General features: G+C 41.1%; 3 protein-coding genes across 3 annotated transcripts; 2 read left to right on the forward strand and 1 right to left on the reverse strand.

Moving 5' to 3' along the window:
• Positions 1 to 1,152: 1,152 nt before the first annotated feature.
• rbm45 (RNA binding motif protein 45) lies at positions 1,153 to 6,636 on the reverse strand. The gene is made up of 11 exons (XM_084561498.1): positions 6,338 to 6,636; positions 5,686 to 5,808; positions 5,269 to 5,395; positions 4,939 to 5,076; positions 4,667 to 4,837; positions 3,660 to 3,789; positions 2,896 to 2,989; positions 2,537 to 2,694; positions 2,184 to 2,259; positions 1,936 to 2,074; positions 1,153 to 1,641 (listed from the first exon to the last, which is right to left on the reverse strand). The coding sequence occupies exons 1-10, from the start codon at positions 6,611 to 6,613 to the stop codon at positions 1,958 to 1,960; spliced, it is 1,410 nt and encodes a 469-aa protein (XP_084417624.1). The 5' UTR covers positions 6,614 to 6,636; the 3' UTR covers positions 1,153 to 1,641; positions 1,936 to 1,957.
• Positions 6,637 to 8,480: 1,844 nt separating this feature from the next.
• Positions 8,481 to 11,879, forward strand: LOC311500305 (cytochrome c). The gene is made up of 3 exons (XM_084561621.1): positions 8,481 to 8,598; positions 10,101 to 10,275; positions 10,674 to 11,879. Exons 2-3 carry the CDS (start codon positions 10,107 to 10,109, stop codon positions 10,817 to 10,819), a joined length of 315 nt encoding a protein of 104 aa, XP_084417747.1. The 5' UTR covers positions 8,481 to 8,598; positions 10,101 to 10,106; the 3' UTR covers positions 10,820 to 11,879.
• A 9,064-nt stretch (positions 11,880 to 20,943) lies between these two features.
• Positions 20,944 to 24,506, forward strand: LOC311500889 (uncharacterized protein; the record flags this gene model as incomplete). The annotated part of the gene is made up of 5 exons (XM_084562518.1): positions 20,944 to 21,901; positions 22,764 to 23,072; positions 23,158 to 23,484; positions 23,799 to 24,131; positions 24,424 to 24,506. The coding sequence occupies exons 1-5, from the start codon at positions 21,895 to 21,897 to the stop codon at positions 24,504 to 24,506; spliced, it is 1,059 nt and encodes a 352-aa protein (XP_084418644.1). The 5' UTR covers positions 20,944 to 21,894.
• Positions 24,507 to 25,325: the final 819 nt, after the last annotated feature.

Below are 25,325 nucleotides of genomic sequence, written 5' to 3' on the forward strand. Positions count from 1 at the left end.
GTGTGTCGTCTCTTTTTGGATACAGTCCCAGATAGTTTCACTCAACGATAATGTAAACATACTGAGCTTCAGATCTCATTGTGTTTAAGTTTATTAATATATTTATAACAAAATATGAACTAAAGACTTGATGTTAAACTATGAGACAGTTGTAAATAGTTACGTGTTAATAGTAAGTCAGCATAAGATTTAATTCATTCAAAGCTGTAAACCACATCTACATGTTATAACCAATTATCATTTATATCATATATGTTTGTTTTGCCGACGCAACTGCCAGAACATCAGGAACACTAGTAAAAATGAATTCATTCTAACATAACAGTAAATTCCCCATGATGCCTGTTCAGTTGATGTTGAAACGGCATCAGAAAGGTGGTCATTCAACCTGCTGATCATGTTTGAGGATGTGGTTTGTGGTGTAGTGGTTAGCACTAACACCTCTTAGTTATTGGCCTGTGACAGACTGGCAACCTGTCCCAGGTGTACCCCGCCTCACGACCAAAGACACAAGACTCAACAACTCATTAGAGGACGGATGAGAGGTGGTGATATGTTTATGGTGCTGTTAAACGGGACTGAATTTAATGCTGAAGTGTTTCCGTCATTTAGCCTTAGCCACTGACTAAAATAGGGTTGTCAAAATAATAGCAACATGTGTTGGTACCACACAATTCAAAAGTTCTACAAACCCCAGCATCCAAGATGAAAACACAGCTGAAGAAACAGCTCTCTGTCATTTGAAACGAATGCTGAATACCAGAACATTCATGAAGATTTACTGTAGGACTATTTTATTAGAATGGATTTGTTTTCATTAGTGTACCTAATGAACTGGCAAGGGAGATTGTCTTAGACCAACTTAACTATAATACCCATATAAAAATATGTCATTTCAGAGGAAGGTGAAACACAGAAGCTCCTATTTGTCTTCCACTTCTCTCCTGTAGAGGCAGCAGCCCACTGCTCTGACTCTACACACCACTGTGTAAACGAATGGATGGGTCAATTGCAGGGGGAAAAAATAAAATAAAAATCTGTTTCTACTAACCACCTTTTCATCGGCTCACAGCACACCAGAGGTTCATTATGCTTTTGCTTCTATCACAGTTAACAATCGATAAAAGAAGAGAAGAGACAGGCTGATTGAGGTGTTGAACTTTTAATTTTATTCAGACCAAAAAAAAAAAAGGTTCACAGTCTAATAAAACACCTGAACTCAATAAGGACGTACAGGGCGTACCACAGGAAAAGAAATACCAGCTCTACCTTTATAAATCCTGTCAGTTTATCAGCAGACTGTAGCCAGCTGCCTAGAAAAGAAAATGCTGCCCACCAGCTCAACTCCAACTCCATGGGTTTCTTCATTCGTCCGTTCATAAATCATGTAGCAGTGTCAAGGCGGAATTTTTGAACTAAAAGCACGACACTGTGCACAAACTCTACAATACACTGTTCACACTTTATACAAGACTCCACGTTAATGGTGAACACTGCTGTGTTCTATTACTGAGTCGAAGCAAGGTCACTGACCAGAAGTAAGGTCAGACAGGTGTCAAAGGTCGTGTCAGAGGTCGGGAGGTGGTCTTGATGTCGGTCGGTCTGTCAGGTCAGGTGTCATTGTGTCATGACAACAGTCGCCTAGGGAACAAGAAGCTGCAGTGTTATTCAAAGGAAGAGAAACACCCGTCATTAGATTAAGAGGCATTTTCATTACAAACAATTAGGACGGCTTTACTCAAAGTCTGAGCCTTTGACTAATGCTGTCAGTCAGTTTATCTACTTGGTAAGAAGAAATGTCTTTGCATTCCTGAAACAGTGTGTGTGTTTGTGTGTGTGTTGCTTGCACAAACCACGTAACAGTATATAATACCTTTTACCTATTATCCACTTAGTCATACTGGTGCTCTCTGCAGCCAATGACAGGACACTTACCGGTCACTGGCACCACATGGTCCTAGTAGGTACGAGGACGTTTATGAGACTCCTCCCTGGGAGGATCAGCCAGCATCACCTTCATCTTTACTCCATTAACGACGTGACCATGGAGCGCTGCCATGGCTTCGTCTGCACACTGGGATGAACACAAAGATGAAGGAGAGAGGGGTTTATTTTTTATTTGTTTGAAAAGTACGTACTATTATTCCTAAATCAGCTGTTTCTCTCAGTCAGCTTAGACTCACCTGTTTGTCTGCATACTTCATGTATCCAACTTTCCTTCCTGGAACGAGATGGACCTCGATAAGAGAACCATAGCGACTGCAGACACAGAGGGAGAAACACAATTTAATCATGGAGCAGGAACATTTGTTAGTGCCGACCCTCTGCAGAGTCAGTTTAATAGCAGCATCGCTCAGTTAAGAGCACTTGAGTTTGATGTTCTCATCTAGAGGAACTGGCAGTGACTGAGATTAACGTCATAATCAAACTAACCTTTGAACTGATGGCTATTTTGCGATGGTGCATGCTTTCAACCCAACAGCCCTTTCTGACAGTACTATTAATAAAATTACAAGCCAGTGTACGGGACATTTACCAGAAGACGTCCTCCAATACATCCGGGGGCAGCGGGGAGGGGCTGAACACAACAAACAAGCGCTCCTTAGCCTTGCTGTCGGGTGGTGCGAGCTTCTTCAGAGGCGGCAGGTTGACATCTGTCTGGATCCGGGACATTGGTGAGACGCCAGAGAAGCCCTGCCAGACACACAACGCGAATGTATCGGTCAAACTCTGTATATCCTTATGAACGTAAGATTCTAGGTTGGGTCTATTAAATCCAGGTTTAAGACTTAATCAGTCTCTGTGTAAATAAATCTTTGCAGTGTTTTTTTTTTGTTTGTTTTTAAATACAGCATCACATGAATAAAAGTCAGGCTCTGAGTCAATGTAACTCACCGGTGGTTTCATGACTTGGCTGGAGGAGGGTCCATTCCACACTGCAGACATCATCTGGGTTGCAACAAACTGCATGGCCATTCGACCTACAGGACTACACCCAGAAATGTAAGCTTTTCTGTGACAAAATTACTTGACGACAAGCTTTAATCAGACAGGGACAGACTGAGATTCTCTCTGATAGAAATGATTTCTAGAATCAGATGAACTGAAAGTGACTACAATACTTAGTACAAACCATGTTATAAAAATGAATGTCTCTACATTATATCCCCAAGACTTAGTTAAATTCACATTTTTAATCCTTTAAAGGATTTTTCAAATATTTCAAATACTAACAAATCAGAAACCCAGTTTGAGTCATTAAATTCTTTCTCAAGTGTGTGATCAATGATTCCTACCACAGTCCAGACCAGATTACTGCCCTAACTTCTTTTAAAACAGTCGTTTTACTCCTTCCAATCACCTACTTTCTTGTACATTAATTAAAAGCTGCCAGGGCGCACAGGAAAACGACTGCCTGGTCGCAGAGGTCCACAGGGGACAACAGTCACCCATGAATATTTAACAACAAATGAAACGTGGCCATGGGGACGTGCCGCCAAGGTCACGTTTAATTATCAGCGGCATTCTGGTCCCATTTCTATTTAAATTAATGGATATATTAACTTTAAAGGGCACTTATTCTCCAAGCTGCCATTAACTTCTAACCCCTGTGCGGGCACAAGGTAAGTGTATGCTGTTGTGCGCATGGGTGTGTGTACCTGCTGCGGTCCTCTCCGTCGTCAACGTAATTCACCACCAGTCTGTTGCCGGGTGGATACTCGAAGCCGTTCAGCTTCTCCTTGGCGTAAACGGCTGACCCAAGATTGCTGTAGCGAATCATGGCATGACCTGCAGGCACACGACAGGAAACCAAAAGTTAGGAGGAAAGTTTGCCGACTTATGAATAACTGTTGGTTTTTGTCTGTCAGATTAACAAAACTATTTTAATATCACTGTCTATCTACATTTGTTGTTAAATGATCAGGAAATTCATATTCTAGAGAATGTGAATCCATCCTTTATTAATTCTTTTAAGCCATGTTTTTATTCAACCATGTCTATTGTACCAATGAAAATATAATGTATACATTATATTTCTGTTACCATGGCAAACACAGAATCTTCAGTCTAATTATTAAATGTATTAGCTTGTCAGACTTGGTTATTTTTTTAGAATACTAGTCTAGTAACACGCCATCTGGATTTCATTATGGGGCGTGTTTCAACCGATACAGAGAAAAAATCTGCACTGAACTGTGTAGTCCTCCAACCAATCAGAGCCCTGCAGATGTAAACAGTTCCTAGTATAATGAGTCCAGACCAACTTTCTGCTGCAAAAAATCATAGGTGTGGGCAGTCTGGCTAGCTTCCAAGCTAAATTTAACTGCAACTACAATAAATTATTAGTCAGAGGACTTGGTCCTTGGACTGTAGAGTCACTATTACTATTTCGAATCCCACTACATCTCTGGTTGAAGCCATAAAATGCAACCTGGGCAAAGGACAGATGGCTGTCCACTGCTCCACATGTTCTCCTTCTGTGGACAAATGGACGTGATAAAAGTACAGAACAAACACGGTCCAGTATTTCCACTTAAAATTAAGCTTGAACACTAACACAAAATTGTGACAAAATGTTCTGGACTCAAAGGTCACGCACTCTTGTTTCTCTGATTCCAGTGTACATTGTTAGACTAAAGTCTATGCCAGCTATCTGACTGCTAACCTTTGCTCATTCCATAGGCGTCCCTCTGCAACTCACAGTACTCCATGCCAGGAATAATGTCAAACAGAGCAAAGATCTGCTCCTGAGTAAGTGCAGCACGTGTGGACATCATGAGACAGCGTGTGAAGTCACCGGAGCGGTGGTCCATGACCGGGTAGTTTCCAGGTTCACCTGTACAGGGAAGAGGGGCGCCGGGGTCAGCAACAAATGTCTATGTATCTTCAACAGAATTCTTTTTCTTGTGAAGAACTGAGTAAGAAACAGATGCGCACCCATTGAGAAGGCGTATTGGTTCATGGCGTCGCCGCCGCCGCCACCACCGCTGCTGTAGTCAGATCTGGCCCCTCCTGTGTTGTAGTCTTCTGTGGCTGTAGTTTTGGAGCGAGGTTCCGCCAGAATGGCCCTATAAGCTAAAAACATTAAAGTCATCAATGCCACAGTTCTGAGAAAAATAAATAAATATGTATTGTGAGCTTTCAACAGTAGCTTGAAAACACACACAACATTCTGAGCCCAGATATTTGACATATTTCAGTAAAATCTAGAGTCTGCTGCTTCTAACACAAACAATACAAAATGAGAAGAATTTGACTCAGCCTTACTTTTGTCACAGTTCTCTATTGCAAGGGCAGCTTGGGACGGTTTGTAGTATCTCACATATCCAAGTCCTTTACTTTCTCCTGTGAATTTATTCTTGATGATCACACAATACTCAATATCTCCATACTCCTGTAAGAAAGAGAGAGAAAGAGACACACCGAAGCAACCATTTAACATATTTAATAAGATCAAAAGGTGAAACAATATGTATTTTAGGTTATTAGCATGTTTCTACGAGTTCAAAATTCTAATTTAGACCATTTCATTCAATCTAAGTTGCCCAACTTTAGTTGAGGCATTAAGGTCTTAAACCGTCCGCCTCTTTCTCAGTCCTGCTTGAAAATGACTATAATTTTACATACCGGCAAGGGTAAAAAGAGAGGCTGAGCACTGAGGTGTAAAAAAACTTGTGCGATTACTTTGAACGTGTCTTTGAGGTCCTCCTCTGAGAAGGTTTTGGGGATCATGACGAAGATCCTGGTCAGCTCCTCATCCTCCACGTCTCTGTGTCTCGTTGATGACCGCGACTGGGCGATAAACACCTACACAACCAAAGAGGGCCACAAATAAAAAACTACAGACATATGCGTTTTTAAAATATAAATGCAATTAAAAGACTTTGATGTCATGTCAGAAGCCTTTGCAGCATGTTAAACTTATCATCACATTGAACCCTAGACAGAGAAGACACTTTGTTTGACCTGGTCAGACATTACATTATAGTCAGTTTCATTTACATTTTGATTGTGTTCCCTTCCAGGTATAATGGCTGCAAATGATCTAGTTAGTCAAGAACATCCTCATGCCTTTCTATTTTTATTTCACACCTAGTAAGTAGTTTGGAATTAAACTATACTTATTGATTTATCCTGAAAAACCAGTTTAATTTGTGTTAATCACAGTCGCTTCTCTATTGTTGCGAGTCAACGCCCCTTGTTATGTAGCATGCTAGCAAGCTAATATGTTGATATGTCACCGTTTAAGCCTAAACGTATAAAACATTATAGTCTGAACGTTTAAAATATTATGTCAGCTAGCTGAACTGTTCCACAGACTACAAATTAAAGGTACCTTGATAGGTTTAGTCCCCTCCGCCAGCACTTTTCCGTGCATTTCCTCCATGGCCAAGCAGGCCTGCGAAGACCTGGCGAACTTCACGTACGAGATGCCTTTGGACTCCTTCGTCTGCCTGTCTTTGACCACCCAGACCCCCTGAATGTCCCCGAATTCAGAAAAGTTTTCCCGGAGCTCATCTTCGGTTATGGACCGGCTTGTGACCACAAAAAGTCGGCTGTTGGGAGGATCGTCGAGGTTCTCGGGCACTTGTTTCGAGGCGCACTCCTCCATCTTCGATGTCAACTAAACAGAATACTGCCAGGCCAGGCGGTGGTGTTGCCTTCAAATGCTCCTCGGAATTTCCTCAGGCGACTTGGAACTTTGGCAATCAAACACTTAACACATGGATTTTGATGTACTTATTTTATTTATGTTAATCCATATATATTTGAATTCTGACAACACCCTCCACAGTTAAGCCAAATAACTACTTTAATTATTTGGAAGACGCAAGAAATATGACAATTTGGAAAATGTAGCAGCCCTGCGTGTCTGAAAAATATAATTAGAACATTGTGTGTAGTTTGTAGGTGTAGCATAGTGAAATCATCAGTCAGTCCATGGCTGAGTAGCAGCTGCTTAACGGGAAACTGTTTCATTGACGAGGGAGAGCAAAATTATCCTATTAATTCCCATAGCTTTGAAGGTATCAGAGGAGCAGCAACAGTAAACATTGTTTCGTTTACTGCCACCTACTGTGTGGGAGATATAATTACACACAGTGGGCTTACAAAAGGAAGATCCAGAGAAGTTTTGTAACCAACTCATTAATGAACATAACTGAAGGACATGTTTTCCTGTATTATAAAATGGAAACTTGTAATATTGAAAATAAATAAATAAATAACAAATGTAAATATTTCATAATATCATACTTATTTGAGAGGTGGGTTCAGGTGAGACATAATTATTATTCCCAATACAAGGGAGTCATGAAGGACTCTTTCTGCCATTGTTTCAATGACAAACATGTAAGGAGTTGTACATAAGAAAATAAAGCCATCTCAGAGCCTTGATACTAACATTATACCAGTCTGGGATTAAATTACATTACATAGCTTGGAATATAATGATTCTCTGTCTATCTAGTGAACACACACAAATTTTTATTTATATGATCTGTATGCCATGACATTGATAAAGAATTAGTGTTTCTTTTTAGCTCTAGGACATTAGGGTCATATGAGGTCACCTTCACAAACTGCTCAACCTTTCCAGTTTTCTTAAATTTGATCAAATTCTTATTTTTTACTTATGTTCATATTTCACATCTTAACCATACTTACATGCTTAATGAATAAAACAATTATGTAATATTACTTACTACAATACTAGGTTTTAAGTAAACAGAGATAGATTTAGATTAGATTTTGTTTGTCTTTATGATTCAGTCTAATTAAAAAGCTGCATTTTTCCATCTTTAAAAGGTTAGTAACTGGTAATTAATGCTGTTTTTGATTTTGTGTTGAATGGTCATGATTGAATGGCCATGGAATTCATATTAAAGATAATACATACATATACCATACATATGGATATAAATAAAATGGCTCACAAACTACAAGGAAACAAAATACATAAATAATATTATATTCAAAATATAGATAATAAGAGTTTGTCCACACTAACGAAGTACAAAAATTTCAAATTAACAGATAAAAAAAACGTTCTGCAGGGATAAATGATAGATTTTACCACAATTCTATTAAAGAAATATACATTTTCGTGTAGTTTACAGTACATTTGCCCTTATAAGGCTACTCCAGCAGGTGCCTTTGCACTACAATGGAAGTTAGGGAATGCAGCGAGATACAAGTGCCCGTACCAGAACTCACTTGTCGCTTCCTTCCTTGACTCCTTGTCTTCACTAGCGTCCAACTAACTACATATCGTTAGTATTATGGCTACAGTCTTTATTTTGATTGTTTTAGATGTGTATATTTGAGCTTTGTATCATCATAAATCGAAGTATTTCTAAACAAAATGCAATATGTTGCCTCGTGTAAGGGAACATCTCCGTGTAGAAATAAGACGCGGCCCGGATGAAGGCGACGCGTCAGGACAGCGAGAAAATCGGCCTGCACGTGAGCGGGACATGACGTCATAAGCCGGTGCCTCTAAAATGAAGTGACCTTTCTTTGCGACCGCCACAATCTGATCGTCGGCAGAGAGGAGCAGCTTCACAACCAGGGACCTCGAGAGATTTTAATTAAAAGGTACATTCTCATTCTCCTCGGTGAGCCGTTATATCAGCGAAGATATCGACTGTGTGACGCTGTTTTTCGAAAATGATGCTGAGTTGAAGAATTGAGAGGAGATGATGTGCGGCTGAGCGTTAGCTAGTTAGCAACCTTTATGGTGAATAGCGGCGCTGCTCTCCTTGCGTAAACCAGAACGATTAATTAACCTAGCTATTTATGCAGCAACTGTATGTTGATTAGATTATTATTTAAAATATTCATATTCTAGATAATTATCCGGCGTCGCCTCGACCGGGGAAGGTGTTAGAAGCCAGTTAACGGTATTAGCCATCTTCTGACACCGACATTGAAGCATCCTTGACAGCCTGAGTGGGGGACACATCCCCGGCTAATTTTGTTAGCATGCTAGCCTGTTCAAAGCGAAACAAAGTCATTAAGTTTGCTTGATGAAACAGAAAATTCGTGTGTGAATACAACGTTTAAAGGGCTTTATTTTTCAACGTTACTTTAAGTTTGAGATGGAGGGAGACGTGTGTGTCCTTCATGTTCAGTGAGAAGGATGCCGGTCAGCTGTGTAACCCGCCATGTTAGTCTTTCTGGGCTGCGGTTTTTAATATATGCTAACTTCCCGTTAGACTGTAAAATGGTACAAGGTGCAATGTGATGTCTGTTCATAAAATCCAATTAAGAAAATTACCGTCATGTTATATAACTCTGCTGCTATTCTTTCGGTCTTGTTAGTTAGCTGGTAGTTAGTGTACAAGTACAACAATAAGGCATCCTTTTGTGTATTATTGTGCCAGAAATTGCTTTTGTTGGAGGTTTTTAGACGTAAGGTCACGCTGGGACAGTTAAACAGCCGGTGTTGCATTTCAGAGTGTCCCCACTGGTGTTGAATTATTCTACACACATTTAATTTAGTGTAAGCAACTTTTGAATGTCCGTCATTTGAGGACATTTATTTGGCAATGTTAACACTTCGTGACAGAACACCAGCATGATCTCTGCCATAATTACCACAACGTTAGCTAAGTACATTAGTGCTGGCTCTGCCGACAGGAGCGACACATTAAAGCTGCTAAATCATGTCGGGATACTATTAAAACAAGCCTTGTTTACCGTCCGGAACTGGCAGCTTTTCCTGTTCAGTTACCCGATCTGAGGCTACCATCTCTCCGCAGCTAATGGCTGCTAGGCTAACGTTTTATAGGGGCGGTGTAGCTCCGTTTCCTGTCTGCCTTTTCCCCTTGAATTAACTTGGGCCCGCTGCCAGTTCACAGGGGAATGTCGCGACTCTTTTGGAAGTTGTGTACAGAAGGCTGCAGCACCTTAAATGACCTTCACAAAATGGCGCTGGTCAAATAAGTACAGTAAGCTTCCTGCTCTCCACAGCGGGCGTCTAAGAATTGAGGATGGCAGGCTGTGTTTAAGGAGCTAAACTTGCATATGTGTTAATTTTTTATTTATTTATTTACACATTCTCTTTGTTTCCTTTTGCCTTCTCTGTGTTTCTCCAGCTGATAATGGGAGACGTCGATAAGGGAAAGAAGGTTTTCGTCCAGAAGTGTGCTCAGTGCCACACGGTAGAGGAGAATGGCAAGCACAAGGTGGGCCCCAACCTCTGGGGTCTGTTTGGACGCAAGACCGGACAGGCTCCTGGCTTCTCTTACACAGACGCCAACAAGAGCAAAGGTCAGTTGCCTGGAGGTTTTACAAGACTTTGAATAACCATGTACCCTGGATATAGATCAAGTGATGAGGGACATCCATGTTGATTGTTGAACTCGATCTTTTTTTTTTAAGTTGTCTGTGTAATGGCGGTGCATAACTACAAACTGAGGAATATCTGTGTTCAGGGGAAGGTAGAGTGTGGGTTGTAATTTATATTGGTGCTCTAAGATTGGAGAAAAAGCAAATATATTCAGTTGAATGAGAGAGAATAAAACAAAATTGGCACTGAAAAACAATTGATGAAGCTTTAAGAACTGATATCCTGTCTCTTATCCCTCCATCATGGAGGCCAGATCCCTGCTTGTTCCCTACAGTTGTTTATTCCCACAGTCACCATGACGTTCCACCTCTTTCCCCAGGTATCGTGTGGGGTGATGACACCTTGATGGAGTACCTGGAGAACCCCAAGAAGTACATTCCTGGAACCAAAATGATCTTCGCTGGCATCAAGAAGAAGGGAGAGCGCCAGGATCTCATTGCGTACCTTAAATCTGCGACGTCATGAACACATAATCAGAATCAGAATATTTAATGTCCTCTTACTGTTCTTTTTTTTTTTTCTTTTTTTTTTTCTCCTCTGCTGAGATTTTAAATATATATATGGTTTTATGTTGAGTCATTTGTGCAGAAGGCATGTAGGAAAACTGGTTCTTCAAGTGTCACTTCCTCTTCAGTGACTGAGATAGAAGCTGTCGTTCAAGTGTCCAAACATAAAACTAGTTTTATTTTCCTGTAAATCTGTACTAGCAAATACTAATCACATTATTTAAATTTGACAGCTGTGATGGGTTGTCTGACCTATCATTCATTCTGTTTTCCATGACAACACGTGTGGTACTACATGTTAGAGTTGTCACCATCAACTTCATTTTTAAAATTATAATAAAAAAAAGAAGTGATAACTATTAAATGAAGTGATCCGGTTTGGGAAGGTTTTTGGTGGTTAATTGGTGCTGACTCCTTATCTGCTCCCGGTGTTCATGCTAGGTGGAGTTTCAGACCTCAACAAGGTTGGACAGAAACTTACACTTTGCATGAACACTCTTCAGATATCTGACTGAACTTGGACAGTACCTTATGTGCTCTAATGCTCCTGAAGCAGCCCCCTCTGAGCTCCTGTTTTAACTCTTAGCCCATCATCCGACTCGGTACAAGGTTTTTAAAAACATGCCAGGAGTGACACCGTTGCCTGCCTCCTTACAGCTAAGACTTGTTGGGTGTGAACGTCTATCGATGCCTTTTTAAAACCGCCACCGTGCTGAGATGCAGTGCAAAATCGGCAGACAACGTTGTGATGCTAGTGTATCGTGAAGGAGGGTTGTCGTGGGCAACATCTGGAGCAAAGAGATGTTATTTTCCTGGTTTCACAGGCCTGAAAGAATGTCATTTTAACTTATTTTACTGTAATCTGTTTTTAGATGGGGCTGCTTGCGGTCTGTGTGCACGCGATAATACTGTAAACATTTCTGCAATGTGGTAGCTATGTTGTGTGGTTGTGGACAGGATGGTGAAAGGATCAATTAAAAGAAAACGTCCAGAAATGTGAAAAGGGCTGCTTGTTTCATTTCAATCAATCTCTCTGTTCGCAAATCACTAGCTCAGTTTATTTATTTATTTAACCTTCAGTCAAGACCAGACCACTCTACTGTTGCGTCTCTTCAGCTGTGTTAACGTTAAACAGATTTCAGGTTTACTGTTGAATTTCTAAAGGAAATGCTATCCCTTACTGTCCTCACTCTTGATCAAATCAGGATTTGTTGAACTTCAAACTGCCTAGACCTGGTTTAGGCAGATTTTTATCAAAGTAAAGAGATGGTGTGTGGTCCTGTTTAAAAAGCCTCACCCAGATTAGATCTTCCTGTAAAAGTGGTCTGTCCTGTCAGTTCAATCATTGTCAGTTCTCACCCGGTTAGACTGAAGTCCGAGAGCCACTCCTGGCTGTGATCTGTCCTGTTCCATAAAACATTTCATCAGGTCTTTCTAAGAAACCGAAAGCAGCCCAGGATGTGCGCTGGGTCACGTTTCATCTCTTTCATAGCTCGGATAACTGCAGTGACGTAACTGAGCATGTGCAGTATCCCTGCCTTGCTGCCTGGTTACAGAAGACTGAGTAAATTCAGATGTCTGTGCAGTTAGGCTGTAAAAAAATATGAGCAACCTGTTGATGGAAAACTAATTAAATACGAACAGCTGCTGAGGATCCATGCTAATGTAAATACTTTCCTCATAAGAAAGTGCTTAATTGTAGTTTGCTCTGTAGTTATTGATTATCCGGTTTATTATTTCTTTAGTTGTCTGTTGTAGTAAATTATCTTTTCAATAACATAATTAAAGATCTAAAGACACAGGGAACACGATGAAGAGATTTGAGAATTAGTGACACCTGGTGGTCAGTAGAGATGCTACACAACAAAAACAACATTACAAAATGCCTTTTGTAACGAACCTTCGAGGGACACAGGAACCAGTTTTGTTTGGTTAACGCAGGAAGGTGAGGAGGATCAGAATAAAAATACTCTACCCTACCGCAGGAAGGAAGCACCTGGAAGATAAAGGTAAACTGAGGACAACATGCGGATAGAGTTGAAAGGTGACAGGTCGATGTGTGTTCAGTCAAATTTTATTGTAACAGCAGCTTCCAAACAGGTTGAACATGATCTGATCACCTTCATGAATTATGGTGGTTATTATAATTTTAATAGAAAATCAAATCTGCACTCTCTGCTGTTAAACAGTGGATTTAAACATGCTCTGTATCTGTGATTGATTTGAACACGGCATCACTTCTTCAATTTAGTTGGATGTATTTTGTGTATGTAGATTTTTATCTTCCTATATTATTTTTATTTTACTTTTTAAAATGTTTTGGTTATACATTACATATGGTATGCTGAGTGCCTGTACACTGCTGCTGCAACAGTGACATTTTCCAGTTTGGAATTAATAAAGTATCTAATTTAATATCTAATTCATTTCCAAATTTGGTGTGTTAGCGTGCGTCGTTATTTTCACAAATGCTGCAGTGAGGTTTTGTGTTTTCAAACAGTGTGGAAGTAAAACAAAAGTCAGGTTAAAGCTGTGAGAATAAGTAGATACCTGATGCCAATAAGAATAGAAATCTCTGAGAGGAAGACAACTCAGCAGGAGACAGGAAGAGCAGGGAGGGGAGGTCAGTTCATCTCAGCAGTTCACGTGGATTTGATGATCCCTGCTGGTTCACGTGGGTGTTTCACAATAGAAATTGTACCGCGACACGTTTTTGCCTCCAAGTATAGCTGATTAAAAACGTTTTAGATGTTGCAAAGCATGTCCGTGTTGAGAAAGTACATTTTAAGACACTAAATTCAAATGACCTTGACTTGACCTCAAGCTCAGACACATAACAGGCTTCAAAAATAATAAAGTCTGGGCTATTTTAAAATGCTACCCCTAGTGGGTGTGTAATTTACGGTGACATTGATAGACGGCATTATAATGGCAGCAGTAGATAAGGTCTGTTTGAGATATAAATACAGTTGACACATGACCTCAATACTGGATTATTAATGACAAACAGGTGGGTGTCACGAGATGGATAACACAGCTGGCTGGCAAAGACAGCACTGAGACCTCAGTTTACACCCAGGTCACATGAGGTGACAGAAATGGAAAGGGCACTCCTGGTTTATGACTAGCTGTGTCGTACTGGCAGGACACCCCGTTTTAATCCTGGAGTGCTTTCAGGGAGCTCTGAACCTGGGCTTGAAATTAAGAGCGATTCATGATGAATATCTCAAGTAAATCTGTGCATAATCAAAATGTAGGTTATAGTCCACTTGAATATCATTTTAATTTCTTGGGAGTTCCATCTCCTGGTCAGCAAACACCATCAGCGGTGAGGAAGGCCGCTCAGTGGCTTCTCGAGGAGAAACAGGGTGGAGGAGAGGCTGCTGATGACTTTCTACCACTCCGCTATCAAGAGTGTGCTGTGGTACGACCAGAATAAGAAGCAGCAGATGGTGAAAAGGTCATCTGAAAAGACTACTGGCTGTCCTCTACCCTTTCTGGAAGACAATGCTGTTACAAGCTCCAATCATTGTGTCTCGTGTTCTCCCTCAGATGAAGCTGATTCAGATTAATGAATAATCTCTTCCTCCACTCCTTTTTCCAGCCACTGCAGCTCAAGCTGTGTTTTTTGCTCCTCTTTGTTGAGTCAAGGACAGGTCAAGTTGAATGGTTTTGTTGCCTCTCCAGGACTAGGAAGATTGTCTGTGGCCAAATCCATCCCACCTGCTCAGACTGATGCTCTCTTGAAGGAGGAACAGAGGCTTAAAAACCAGAACAAGAAAACTAAAACATATTTCATCCATGGGCTGTCAGGACACTGAACTAACATATGAGCCACTTCCGTCCCCCAGTTTCTAATCTAATTCAATCCTTTAATGACCATTAAATGATTAATTGGACTAAATGAGCATTAAATTAAAGGATTATCTTATTTAACTTATTACCTCATACCGATTAATTGTCACGATCTGCTCTCTATGACTTAGTATACCCTTTCTAAATCTTAAGCTTGTTCTTTCATTGAGTGTTAATTCTTGTTTATAGGACAATTCACCTTCTGTTGTAGCTATCACAATAACACTGCACAGGTGACTGTACAATGACAATAACAGCTATCTTATCTTGATTTAAGTGTGTGGACTCACCTGGTTTTAGTTCCACGGCTATGGGAAAGACACCACTTTTTTTCAAAAGTAATATAAACTGCTCCAAAAAAATGAAAGGAATACTTTTTAATTGTTGTGTAGCATCAAGTTAATTAAACTTCTGGGATATTGGTCTGGTCATTTAAGTAGCAGAGGGGCTTGTTAATCAGTGTCAGCTCCTTTGGTCTTAATTAAATTAATAACAGGTGGACTAGAGGGGCAACAATGGGACGGCCCTCAAAATAGGAATGGTTCTCTAGGCGGAGGCCACTGACATTTTTCCCTTCTCATCTTTTCTGGCTGTGTTGCATTTGGCTAGGGTCTGTGTCACTACTGGTAGCATGAGGTGATACCTGGACCCTACATTGGTAGCACAGACAGTTCAACTCCTCCAGGATGGCACATCAATACGTGACATTGCACTGTAAAAATCGAATAAGTTGACCGTACTTATTAGATTTTAAAAAAATATGCAAACTCTGCCTGAAAAAAAAACAAAGTAAACTTAACAAATTTAATTAGAGCTAAGTTGTTTAGTTTAAGTAATACTTAATTATTACTGCTTGAATAGTACAACTAACTTTAATTAACTTAATTTCATTTAGTGTCCTCTACTTGACAAAATGACATCCTATTTTACCACAACGGTCAGAACATCAGCTGTGACAGAGGAGAGAAATCCGTTTAGTCTTATAGTGGCTCTAACACCACATGGCCGAGATCAGAAGAGGTTTAATTAAAAGATTTGTTTCTTTCACAAAGTAACATCATCAACATGGAGTGGGCGCCGATGAACACTCCAACCGTCAGACTCAGGGTGTGAATCTGTCACCACTATTAACAGCTACAAACGCTTTGGAGCTTGGAACATCTGTTTTTGAACATAAACACTTGAACATGTCTCCGCACAATATATTAATCAGGGAATTCATCATATAATAGAAAACTGCTAAAGGCCAGCATTTGCATACTCTGTCATTTAACATGTAAACTGAGGTATTAAAAACACACTCACTAGTCACTCAGTTCTCTCAACCAATAAAACAGTTGTACGGTAGCTCCTGTTGCTGGACAGATACTGTACACCATGGCAGGATTGTTTGTCAGAGAGCTTTTGCGGCAATACATTAATACACTCATCTACTATAACCGTTTGTTCCTGTGAAGGGTCGCGGGGTCGCGAGAGGCAGGGTACACCCTGGACAGGTCTCCAGTCTATTGCAGGGCTAACACAGAGAGACGGACAACCATTCACACGCACACCTACGGCCAATTTAGAATCACCAATGAACCTAACCAGCATGTCTTTGGACGATGGGAGGAAGCTGGAGTACCTGGAGAGAACCCACACAGACACAGGGAGAACATGCATACTCCACACAGAAAGGCCCAGTCGGCCCATGGATTCGAACCCAGGACCTTCTCGCTGTGCGGCATCAGTGCTAACCACCTCTCCACTGTGTGATTCAAACTATGAAACGGTGATTGATGTCATTTCATTCAGTCATTCAGCAGTTCAAACAGACTGGAGGATCAGTTCATTGAAATTCAGCATTAGGCACAGCAGCCACAGGCCCCTTCTTCACCAGTAGGTGGTAGTACAACATCATAATATAGAACATTAACACAGGAACAGGATTAACTGGTCTGACTCTGGTAAAATAAATCCTTTCCAGTAAGAAAATTATCTATACCATCTGACATTTTCTGTTACCGACTTGAAGGATTCCATTTAAAAAAGACCATCTTTCCTTCAGTGGTTTCTTTTAGAAACCACAAGAAAAAAACGACCAAATATCTAAAATTAAAATACATAGCATGTGTTATCGCTGTATGTTCAGCCCAGTAAGAATAAACACAAAGTGTTATCATTCTAACTTACCCAGTATTAAGGTCCTGCAGACACCAATGCATTTCAATAATGTGAGAGCACGTGGGAGAGCAGAATGAAGACTTATTGTAACATTATACACTGCCTGGCCAAAAAAAAGTCACCACCTGGATTTAACTAAGAAAATAGGTACAAGCCTCCTATTGGATAATTACTGCATGGGTGATTATCTTTCAGCTGATAACAAGTTATTTAACCCCAACTGATGCAATGAGTAGGTTCTCATTTCTTAAACAACCATGTCTAAAGACACATCCTGTGGTTGTGGAAAAGATGTTAGTCTGTTTGAGAAAGGTCAAATCATTGACATGCATCAAGCAGAGAAAACATCTAAGGAGACTGTAGAAACTACTAAAATTGGGTGAAGAACTGTCCAACACATTATTAAAAACTGGAAGGATAGTGGGGAACCATTGCATCAGGGTAAGAAGAGAGGCAGATGAAGTGTTGCACCCATCATGCCTAGTGTCTACTGTACAAGCCTGTGGGGGCAGTGCTATGATCTGGGGTTGCTGCAGTTGCTCAGGTCTAGGTTCAGCAACATTATGTGCCCAAAGAATGAGGTCAGCTGACTACCTGAATATACTGATTGACCAGGTTATTCCATCAATAGATTTTGTGTAACCACAACACCAGAGGTGAACATTGGAAGAACAGCTTCAGCAGCGGCCATCGATTCATACAGGCAATCATGGCAAATGGTAACAAGTCTGCCTCTGTATTTAAGCCAGCGCTGCTGTTCCGCACTGCTCCATATAAATCTCTGTGCTGTCAGGGTTTCGGACACTCTGGGCACGTGGGCGGTGAGTGGGCTGCACTGCCTCCCCGTGTGGCTGTACGCACATCGGTGGGGTTTACTGTCCAGCTGCCTGAACCTGCCTCTCTGGATCCAGGCTGCGGGGACGCTGCTGCTGGCAGCTGATCGTCTGCTGGCTCTCTCAGCCGAGGTACCGTGAGCGTCACCTCAAACACCTCCTAACCAGCCCTAATTATAAACATGAAAGCAATACCTGCTGCTCACCAATGTGTGTGTAAAAAGGGCAATGTCTTAGCTTTATATATTGTTTTATTAGGTTTATACAATAACATACTATACCTCACTACTCTGCTGCTGCACGGTCTCTGTTGTAATACACAGCATTTACACCTGTTTTAGAATAAGCATTGTGATGTTTTACTAATGTCTAATATCAGCCTGTGAAAACACTGTGTCATAAGTAAAAGCCTTGCATTTAAAATGTTACCTTAAATAAAGATCCAATAAAAAAAATAAAAATAAAATGAATCTAAGCTTTTTTTTCTCAAGAACATATGAAATGCTTTATATCTTTAGATTTTAAAAAAATCACTTAACACTATAGGCGTCAATTATTTTTCTCAGCTGATTCATTACATGTTTCCAGTTGTTAATAATGTAATCAATTCTAATAAGCTCTTATAGGTTTGTTGTTTTAACGTACTGTAGTATAGTGGGGGAAAAAATTCTATAGAGACTAAAAAATATTAAATATTCAAATAAAGAAATTGTTTAGGACTATATAGAACCTTATTATTTAGCCTTTTTCTTCCTTATTCTGTGTAAATCATGCAATAATATGCATTATACACCAAAGATCCACTTTTCAAGAAGTGAAAGTGAACTGAGTGGGATTCAACCTGAAAAGCATTTAATATTTTGTATCATCCATATGAAAGTGTTCTTGTATGTGTTTGTTTTTCACTCTGATGTGAATTCATATTTAATTGAACCATGTGAACGCAAAAAGGAAAATGGTGCAAGATGGTCAGTGATATACATTTTAATATTTTTGCAGCTAACAGTGAAGCAGTAACAGGACAACAGTGAAAATATCCCCTTGTCGCATTTGGTGTCCGTCGTCGTCTCGTCCGAGAGAAGCGGGGCAGGGCTGTTGGAGAGTTCACAGCTTTTTGAGCATCTTTTCACTTTGCCCAGTCTTCCCCAGCAAGCACGCCAACCCCATTGCCCTGTTCATTAAGAAAGGGTCAGCTGATGTCAGCTCACAGTCTTGACTATAATTCATGAGGGTGCAGACACTCACTGGCCACTTCATTAGGTTTACTAGTGAAAACAAAATTATTGTAATATCAGTGTCTGACACACAATTTCATGGGACCCTGGTGTTTTTTTTTTTTTAATCAGACCGTCTTTAACCCTAACCCTAACCCTACCATAACGTGGATATTGGATTTGGCAACAAATGGCAGCAGTCTGTGCTGTTTATATACATGAATACTAAACAAAATGTTTTTGAGACGTGGTATTCTCTGCAAACAGCTGCGTTTCAATCTAACTTTACTAGCTAGCGTTTATAAAGTTAAACTTATTCCTGTTACGCCTGGAGTTGCTTTCTCCAGGTTTTGAACAACTCTTTTTAAATAACTGTAAATCTCGATGGTGAAAAACAAAAATGAAGAGCACAAACATCGGGTTTTAAAAAGTCGCGGTAAGTTTTTTATTAGTGAACAACACAAATTGCTTCACATACTACGCGAGTTGTCCGAGTCGTTTTCTCCATCAGGTTAAATGCCGTACGGAGCAGGAGGATCTGAAAAGCTGCAATCAGGGGCTAGTGACAATGGTGTGGGACACACTGCAGAAACTTAGGTCCCAGGCTAGATGCCGTCTGCTTGGTGTTACAGCCTAGAGAACCTATGATGCCCTCCACTTCAAACTTCATCCCACTGTGGGATAAATTAAAGGATTATTTTACCTTAAAGGACTGAAGGATTATTTAACGCCGACATGAAACTAACCTCCTTCTAAGCTACAGTGAAAGCAATGGTTCGTAATTATACACTAACAAAGTTCAATTAAATATTATATCCTCATACCAGACAACCTTTTTCCATGTCTCCGTGGTCCAGGTCTGATGCTTATGTCTGTTATAGGAGCTTTTCACAATAGACAGAATTAAACATGGACACCCTCAGAGTTGCTCACGTCCTTCCACTTGTCCATTTTTCCAACATCTCTGAGGACAAAATGTTTACTTGCTACCTAAGATATCCCACCCGTGCCATAATAATCGACAAAACGATGCACTTGACCAGTGATTATGACGATCAGTGTAAATACAATTTAATTGAACTGTGTGAAGGATGAGTTCAGACATTTACAGCCACAGTAGAAGTGAGTGAACAGAGGAAACCTGTTCTGAAAGTTGATCATCCTGATTCTTTACATTCCAACGAGCACTTTGGTGGAAACTGCTTGTGTGAGCAGAAGGAATAAAGTCAGGACACGTTATGAGTTACGTTCTGGAAGAATTCAGTTTTTACCGGAGGATGAAGACGTTTGTGGTGTTTGTGATCCTTTTTCATGGTAAGATGTGTGCTTATCTTATCTTCTATATTATCACTTCAGTCTAAAATAATTTCTCTAGTTTGTTTCTTTAAACACAATCGTTGTTTACCTGCTCCACTGTGATGTTTCCTTCCTGTTTCTTATTTGTACTCATGTCTTATCCATACATAGCTTTATAATATTAGAATGAAAGCTTCACATTACTAGCTTCACTAGTAATTTTGTTGAGTCAGAACAACAGTGGTGAAACTGAAACTGAAGCAAGAACTGCACTGTTTGTCAGCCTATCTACAGTGCTGTCAGTACTGTCTGTCCTGTGGTTGAGTTGCATCCCAAGGAACTTGTAGGTGTCCACATTCGATACTACCTCCAACTTTATGCTGATAGGTGTAGGAGGGCCTCTTGTCTTGTCTACCATCAACTCTTTGTTCTTCCAGGTGTTGGGGTGAAGGTGTTAGTGGTTGCACTATCCTATGAAGTCCTTGTTCTTTGTACTCCTCTTCCTTGTCATGTGATATAGCCAATGGTGGAGGAGTCATCTGTTAACTTATGTGTCACTTACTCTTGATAATAATGACATTAGTCTATTACTATGGACTAGTTAGTCTGTTTTTTATTTTAAATTCACTGAATAATTTTGTTGGATGGAATCAAGATGAAATAATTTCTCTATAATGTTCAGAAGGAGATTGGATTATTGCTGACACTGAAGCAAACCTCAAGGGCTGAAAGTAGTTTTCTTCTTTGATTTCATTGTCAACCCATGAAGTTAGTCTTTTGTGTGGTCTCGGTGTCATGAAGAAGTGAATCCTTAAAGAGAAGTTAGACAGCAGCATGTTAGCTGCTGAGTGTGTGTTAGCATTTAGCTTAGCAGCTACATGTTTCTATTACAGTCATGGCAGTATGAAAACTGCACAGCCTGGTTCCAGCCTTCCATTAAATCTGATCAGCAGCAGCCTCAGAACAACAATCGATGCAGAAGTCCATTCAAACTGCCCTCATTTCTGCTGGTTCTTCTATGTTAGATTACCAACAGTAAGCTCTGCTGTGGTCTTTTTGTTGACAGCAGCAGCAGCAGGCACTCACCTAAGGATGGACGAGTAATGATGCTTAAAATAAGCTGCTCTTTGTCCGTGTCCTCGCAGTTTCCCGTCATGCTTCAGCTGTGGAGCTGGTTGAGGGGCACCCGTTCGTCCTGCTGCCCTGTGAGTTTGAAACTTTTGAACTGGAAGAACCCACAGTGGTGAGGCACCGCGACGACCTCAATCCTCCAACTGTCCACGAGCGTCAGGCTAATGCTGACAAACTAAAAGACCAAAACCAGCGCTACAGCGGCCGAACATCTATGAAGACGTGTGCTCTGGAATCTGGAGACCTCACCCTGAATCTGACAAACCCCCAGGTGTCTGACAGTGGCACCTACACCTGCACTGTAATTGCTTCTAGGATTGGACAACGGAAATTGACAGCCATACAGCTGCAAGTCAAAGGTCTGCAACAAACACCAACCACTGCTTTAGATAGAGGCCAAAGGTCAGAGATCATGTTGTTCTTTATGTCTCTCCACAGCGCAAGGTACATCCTGGGGCACTGTTCTCCTGGTTGTCCTGCTTGTCCTGGTTACTGTCTTTGGTGTTGTTGGGGGTCTTTTATTTCATTTTCGACAACATTTCATGTCAGGTGAGTCTCTGCTTCCACACAACCCATAATGCCAGAGGTACATCTGTCAACATCTGTCCTGCTGTGGTTCCTAGACTGTCAAGGAGTCTATTCCTCATACAATCTTCTTCCAAAAGCTGAAAAAGTTCAGATTTAAAAACAGCTGATACAGAGAGCTGAAGAGAAACTTCCAGGTTGTTGTTTTTTTCCAGAAGTCAGAAGCTCATTCAGACTCAGTCAACATTCATGAAGTTGTTCTTCTTCTGTGGTAGCAAACTGTAGTCGAACAACAATAAATGCTTCAGTTAGTCTTTCTCCTTGAGTTGTGCTCAGTCATGTTTGAGGGCTTCGGGTGCTCAGAACATTAGATCTTCATGGTTTCTGTCCTGATGTGTGAGGCATGGATGACTGTGGAGGCTCAGGCACACTTAAATGGACACTTGGGCTAATTACCAAGGAATGAGTCAGGAACACATTAGAAACACAAAAAAACACAATCCATTATTAATCAGAAGCCCCTGATGTCAATACTCATCCTTTCATCTGATTGGTTAGTTGATGGCTTCTTCATTGGTAACTGCTCCAAATGTCCCGAAGAAGAAAACAGGGGTGTTTAGTAAACAAGAACACAAGTACAGACAAGAATTAGACATGTATTGATAAGTCCCCCATGTGTTCACTCACAAACCAGTTTCCACTAGCTTTTGTTGGGTGTACCAAACATCAGGTGAGCTCAGGTACATTGGCTGATCCACATTCTCAAACAAATTGCAGGAGATTCTTCTGTGAGTCCTCCAGAATATTAGAAATCTAGATTTGGTAATGTTACCATCAGTGCTGCTACCGTGTGTACAGCTGACATTATCTTTTGTTGTTCTCTCAGACTACAAGGTTGAAGTGGATTCAGGAGTGGAGTCCGTCCATCTGCCCTGTAAAACTATAGTTCGCCTCCCTAAAAATGCTGAAGTGGAGTGGATGAACAGCAATCACAGATATGTCCATGTGAAGAAGGATGGCAAAGACCCGGATCAAGAACAGGACCAGAAATACAGAGGCCGAACAAAGATGAAGACTGGAGACCTCAGTCTGACCCTGAAATGTCCTGAAGAAAGAGACACAGGCACCTACACTTGCACCGTCTACAGCGGGGAGAACATCCTGGTGAAGAAACAAGTGGAGCTCACCGTCAGTGGTCAGTGCATTGGTGCAACTCATAGGTCAGTACTGTAGGTTCAGGGCAGATATTCAGCTGACGTTGTGCTTTGTTGTCCTCTTAGTCCCCAAGGTGGAGGCAGATTCAGGTGCAGAGTTTGTCCATCTGCCCTTCATAACCACAGTTAACCCGCTTAAAGACGTTAAAGTGGAGTGGAGGGACGGAAACAACAGCAAAGTCCATGTGTATCGGAACAACTCTGACCAGCCGGAAGAACAAGACCAGTTTTACAGAGGCAGAACAAAAATGAATAAAGACCTGCAGAAGGCTAGAGACCTCAGTCTGACCCTGGAGTACCCCACAGACGCAGACAACCACACCTACACCTGCAGCGTCTACAATGAGAAGGGAGATATCCTAATAAAGAAACAATTGAAGCTCCATGTTAAAGGTCAGTAGTGCCTCCAGACCAACTTCAAAGTTTGCGCTGGTGAGTTTAGATGAAGAGATGAAGAAGCTAAGGAAATTCTTTACAACTTTAGGTTGTTCTGTCTGTTAAAGGATTCACAAGTCAGGTCATCCTGTGTGTTAATTCTTAGAAATCGTAACTCCCAGCTTTATCTTTGACAAGAACGTTACAGGCAGAAGAAGAACTATGGCTAGCTGCTCTCAAATGTTACTGTCGAGAGGAAGTCCAGAAGCTGTTGAAGTTTTACACACACAAACAAGCTGAGACGATTTTGTTGCTACTGTTTGTTCTCTCAGAATGTCAGGTGGAGGTGGAGGAGGGGGAAGATTCTGTCCAGTTGCCCTTTAAGACCACACGTGACTTACCTGAAGATGGCACAGTGGAGTGGGAAACCAGTGAACCTGAATACACGAGGGTCCATGTGTATCAGGACGGCTCTAATCAGTCTCAAGAACAGGACAAGATTTATAGAGGCCGAACGGAGATGAATAAAGAACCTCTGAAAAGTGGAAACCTCGGCATCTCCCTGAAAAACCCCACGACTAGAGACTCTGGAATATATGTGTGTGAAGTTTACAGCAGCAAGAGAAACATCCTGAGAAAGAAAATAGTACAGCTCAAAGTGAAAGGTTGGTTTTTCTATTTGTTTGTATGTTTTGTTGTTTTGTTGTTTGGTTTTCTAGTTTTTATGTATTTATCTGTGATTGTTTGCCTCTGGTTGTGTGTTCTTCTGTGGTTGGTTGGTTGGTTGTTGGACCCTGGTTGCTGTGTGTCTGTGTTTGTTTGTCTCCCTGAAGTTGTTTGATTGTCTGTCTTGATTTCATTTCTGTCTGTTTCCTTGTCATTAGCCGCCTTTTACTTTGGTGGTCTCTTGTTTGTCTTAGTTTGTTTGTCTCTGACTGCCTTCCGTCTCCTCTGCAGACAAAGTTCATCACAAAGTGGACTTCAGGAACAGAAGGGACTCCACTGATCCAAGTCCTCTGATTAACAATCCCTCTGATTGACCAGTTTGTTGATTGATCTTTGATTACTGACTTGAGTGACTTTGGATAAGACAGAAAACGGCAGTGAAGGATCTGATGGACGATGGATGAAGGGAAGAGGACAGGGGACGTATTGTCAGCTTCTGACTCTACTCACAGTCTAAAGACTATTTATCAGCTCTGTGTTTTGACTCCCACACATTGTTGTTGTTGTTAGCGCCTCCTGCTATAGATCTCACTCTAGAGGAAGCTCTCTGCACTTTCCATCATGGAGGACGTTGCCTCACTTCAGCAGGTGGAGGTGGGACGAGAAGAAGCACTGGTGGAATGAATGTAGTCTTGGAAAGCACAGCTCAGCAGAATGGAAAGCAACCCATAAGCAGTAGGTAGTCCCATCCTTGTAACTAGTCTAGACCTAATGTAGTTTCTGTTAGCTGTCCCTAGATGGGTCCCTAGCAGCCAGGAAGCCAGGGTGGCTAGATGACACACAAGTCAGCGACACGCCCTTTGAGAAACCAACTCCGCTAATGTAGCCTCTAGTTTACGAAACGTGAAATCAGAGACTCCAGGACCATATCCAATGGATTCATTGGAATCATTTTGCGAAAACCATGTTGGAAGTTTCCCACCTAATGCGACCAGTGGTGACATGTTTAAATGCATGTCGTCATTCCATCGCTGGTTGTCTGGATGGAGACCAGTAAACAGTGTGGACCTTTATAGATTATTGGATAACTTTCTCGGGAAAGCCTGGTTGGATCAGGAGACATGCATGCATTCCACTTCTGAATATCACCTTCCTTTATTGACGACAGGCCACGGAAGAGTGGGAGCAATCTT

This window comes from Chelon labrosus (genome assembly GCF_963514085.1).
Source record: "Chelon labrosus genome assembly, chromosome: 15".
Taxonomy (NCBI): Eukaryota; Metazoa; Chordata; class Actinopteri; order Mugiliformes; family Mugilidae; genus Chelon; species Chelon labrosus.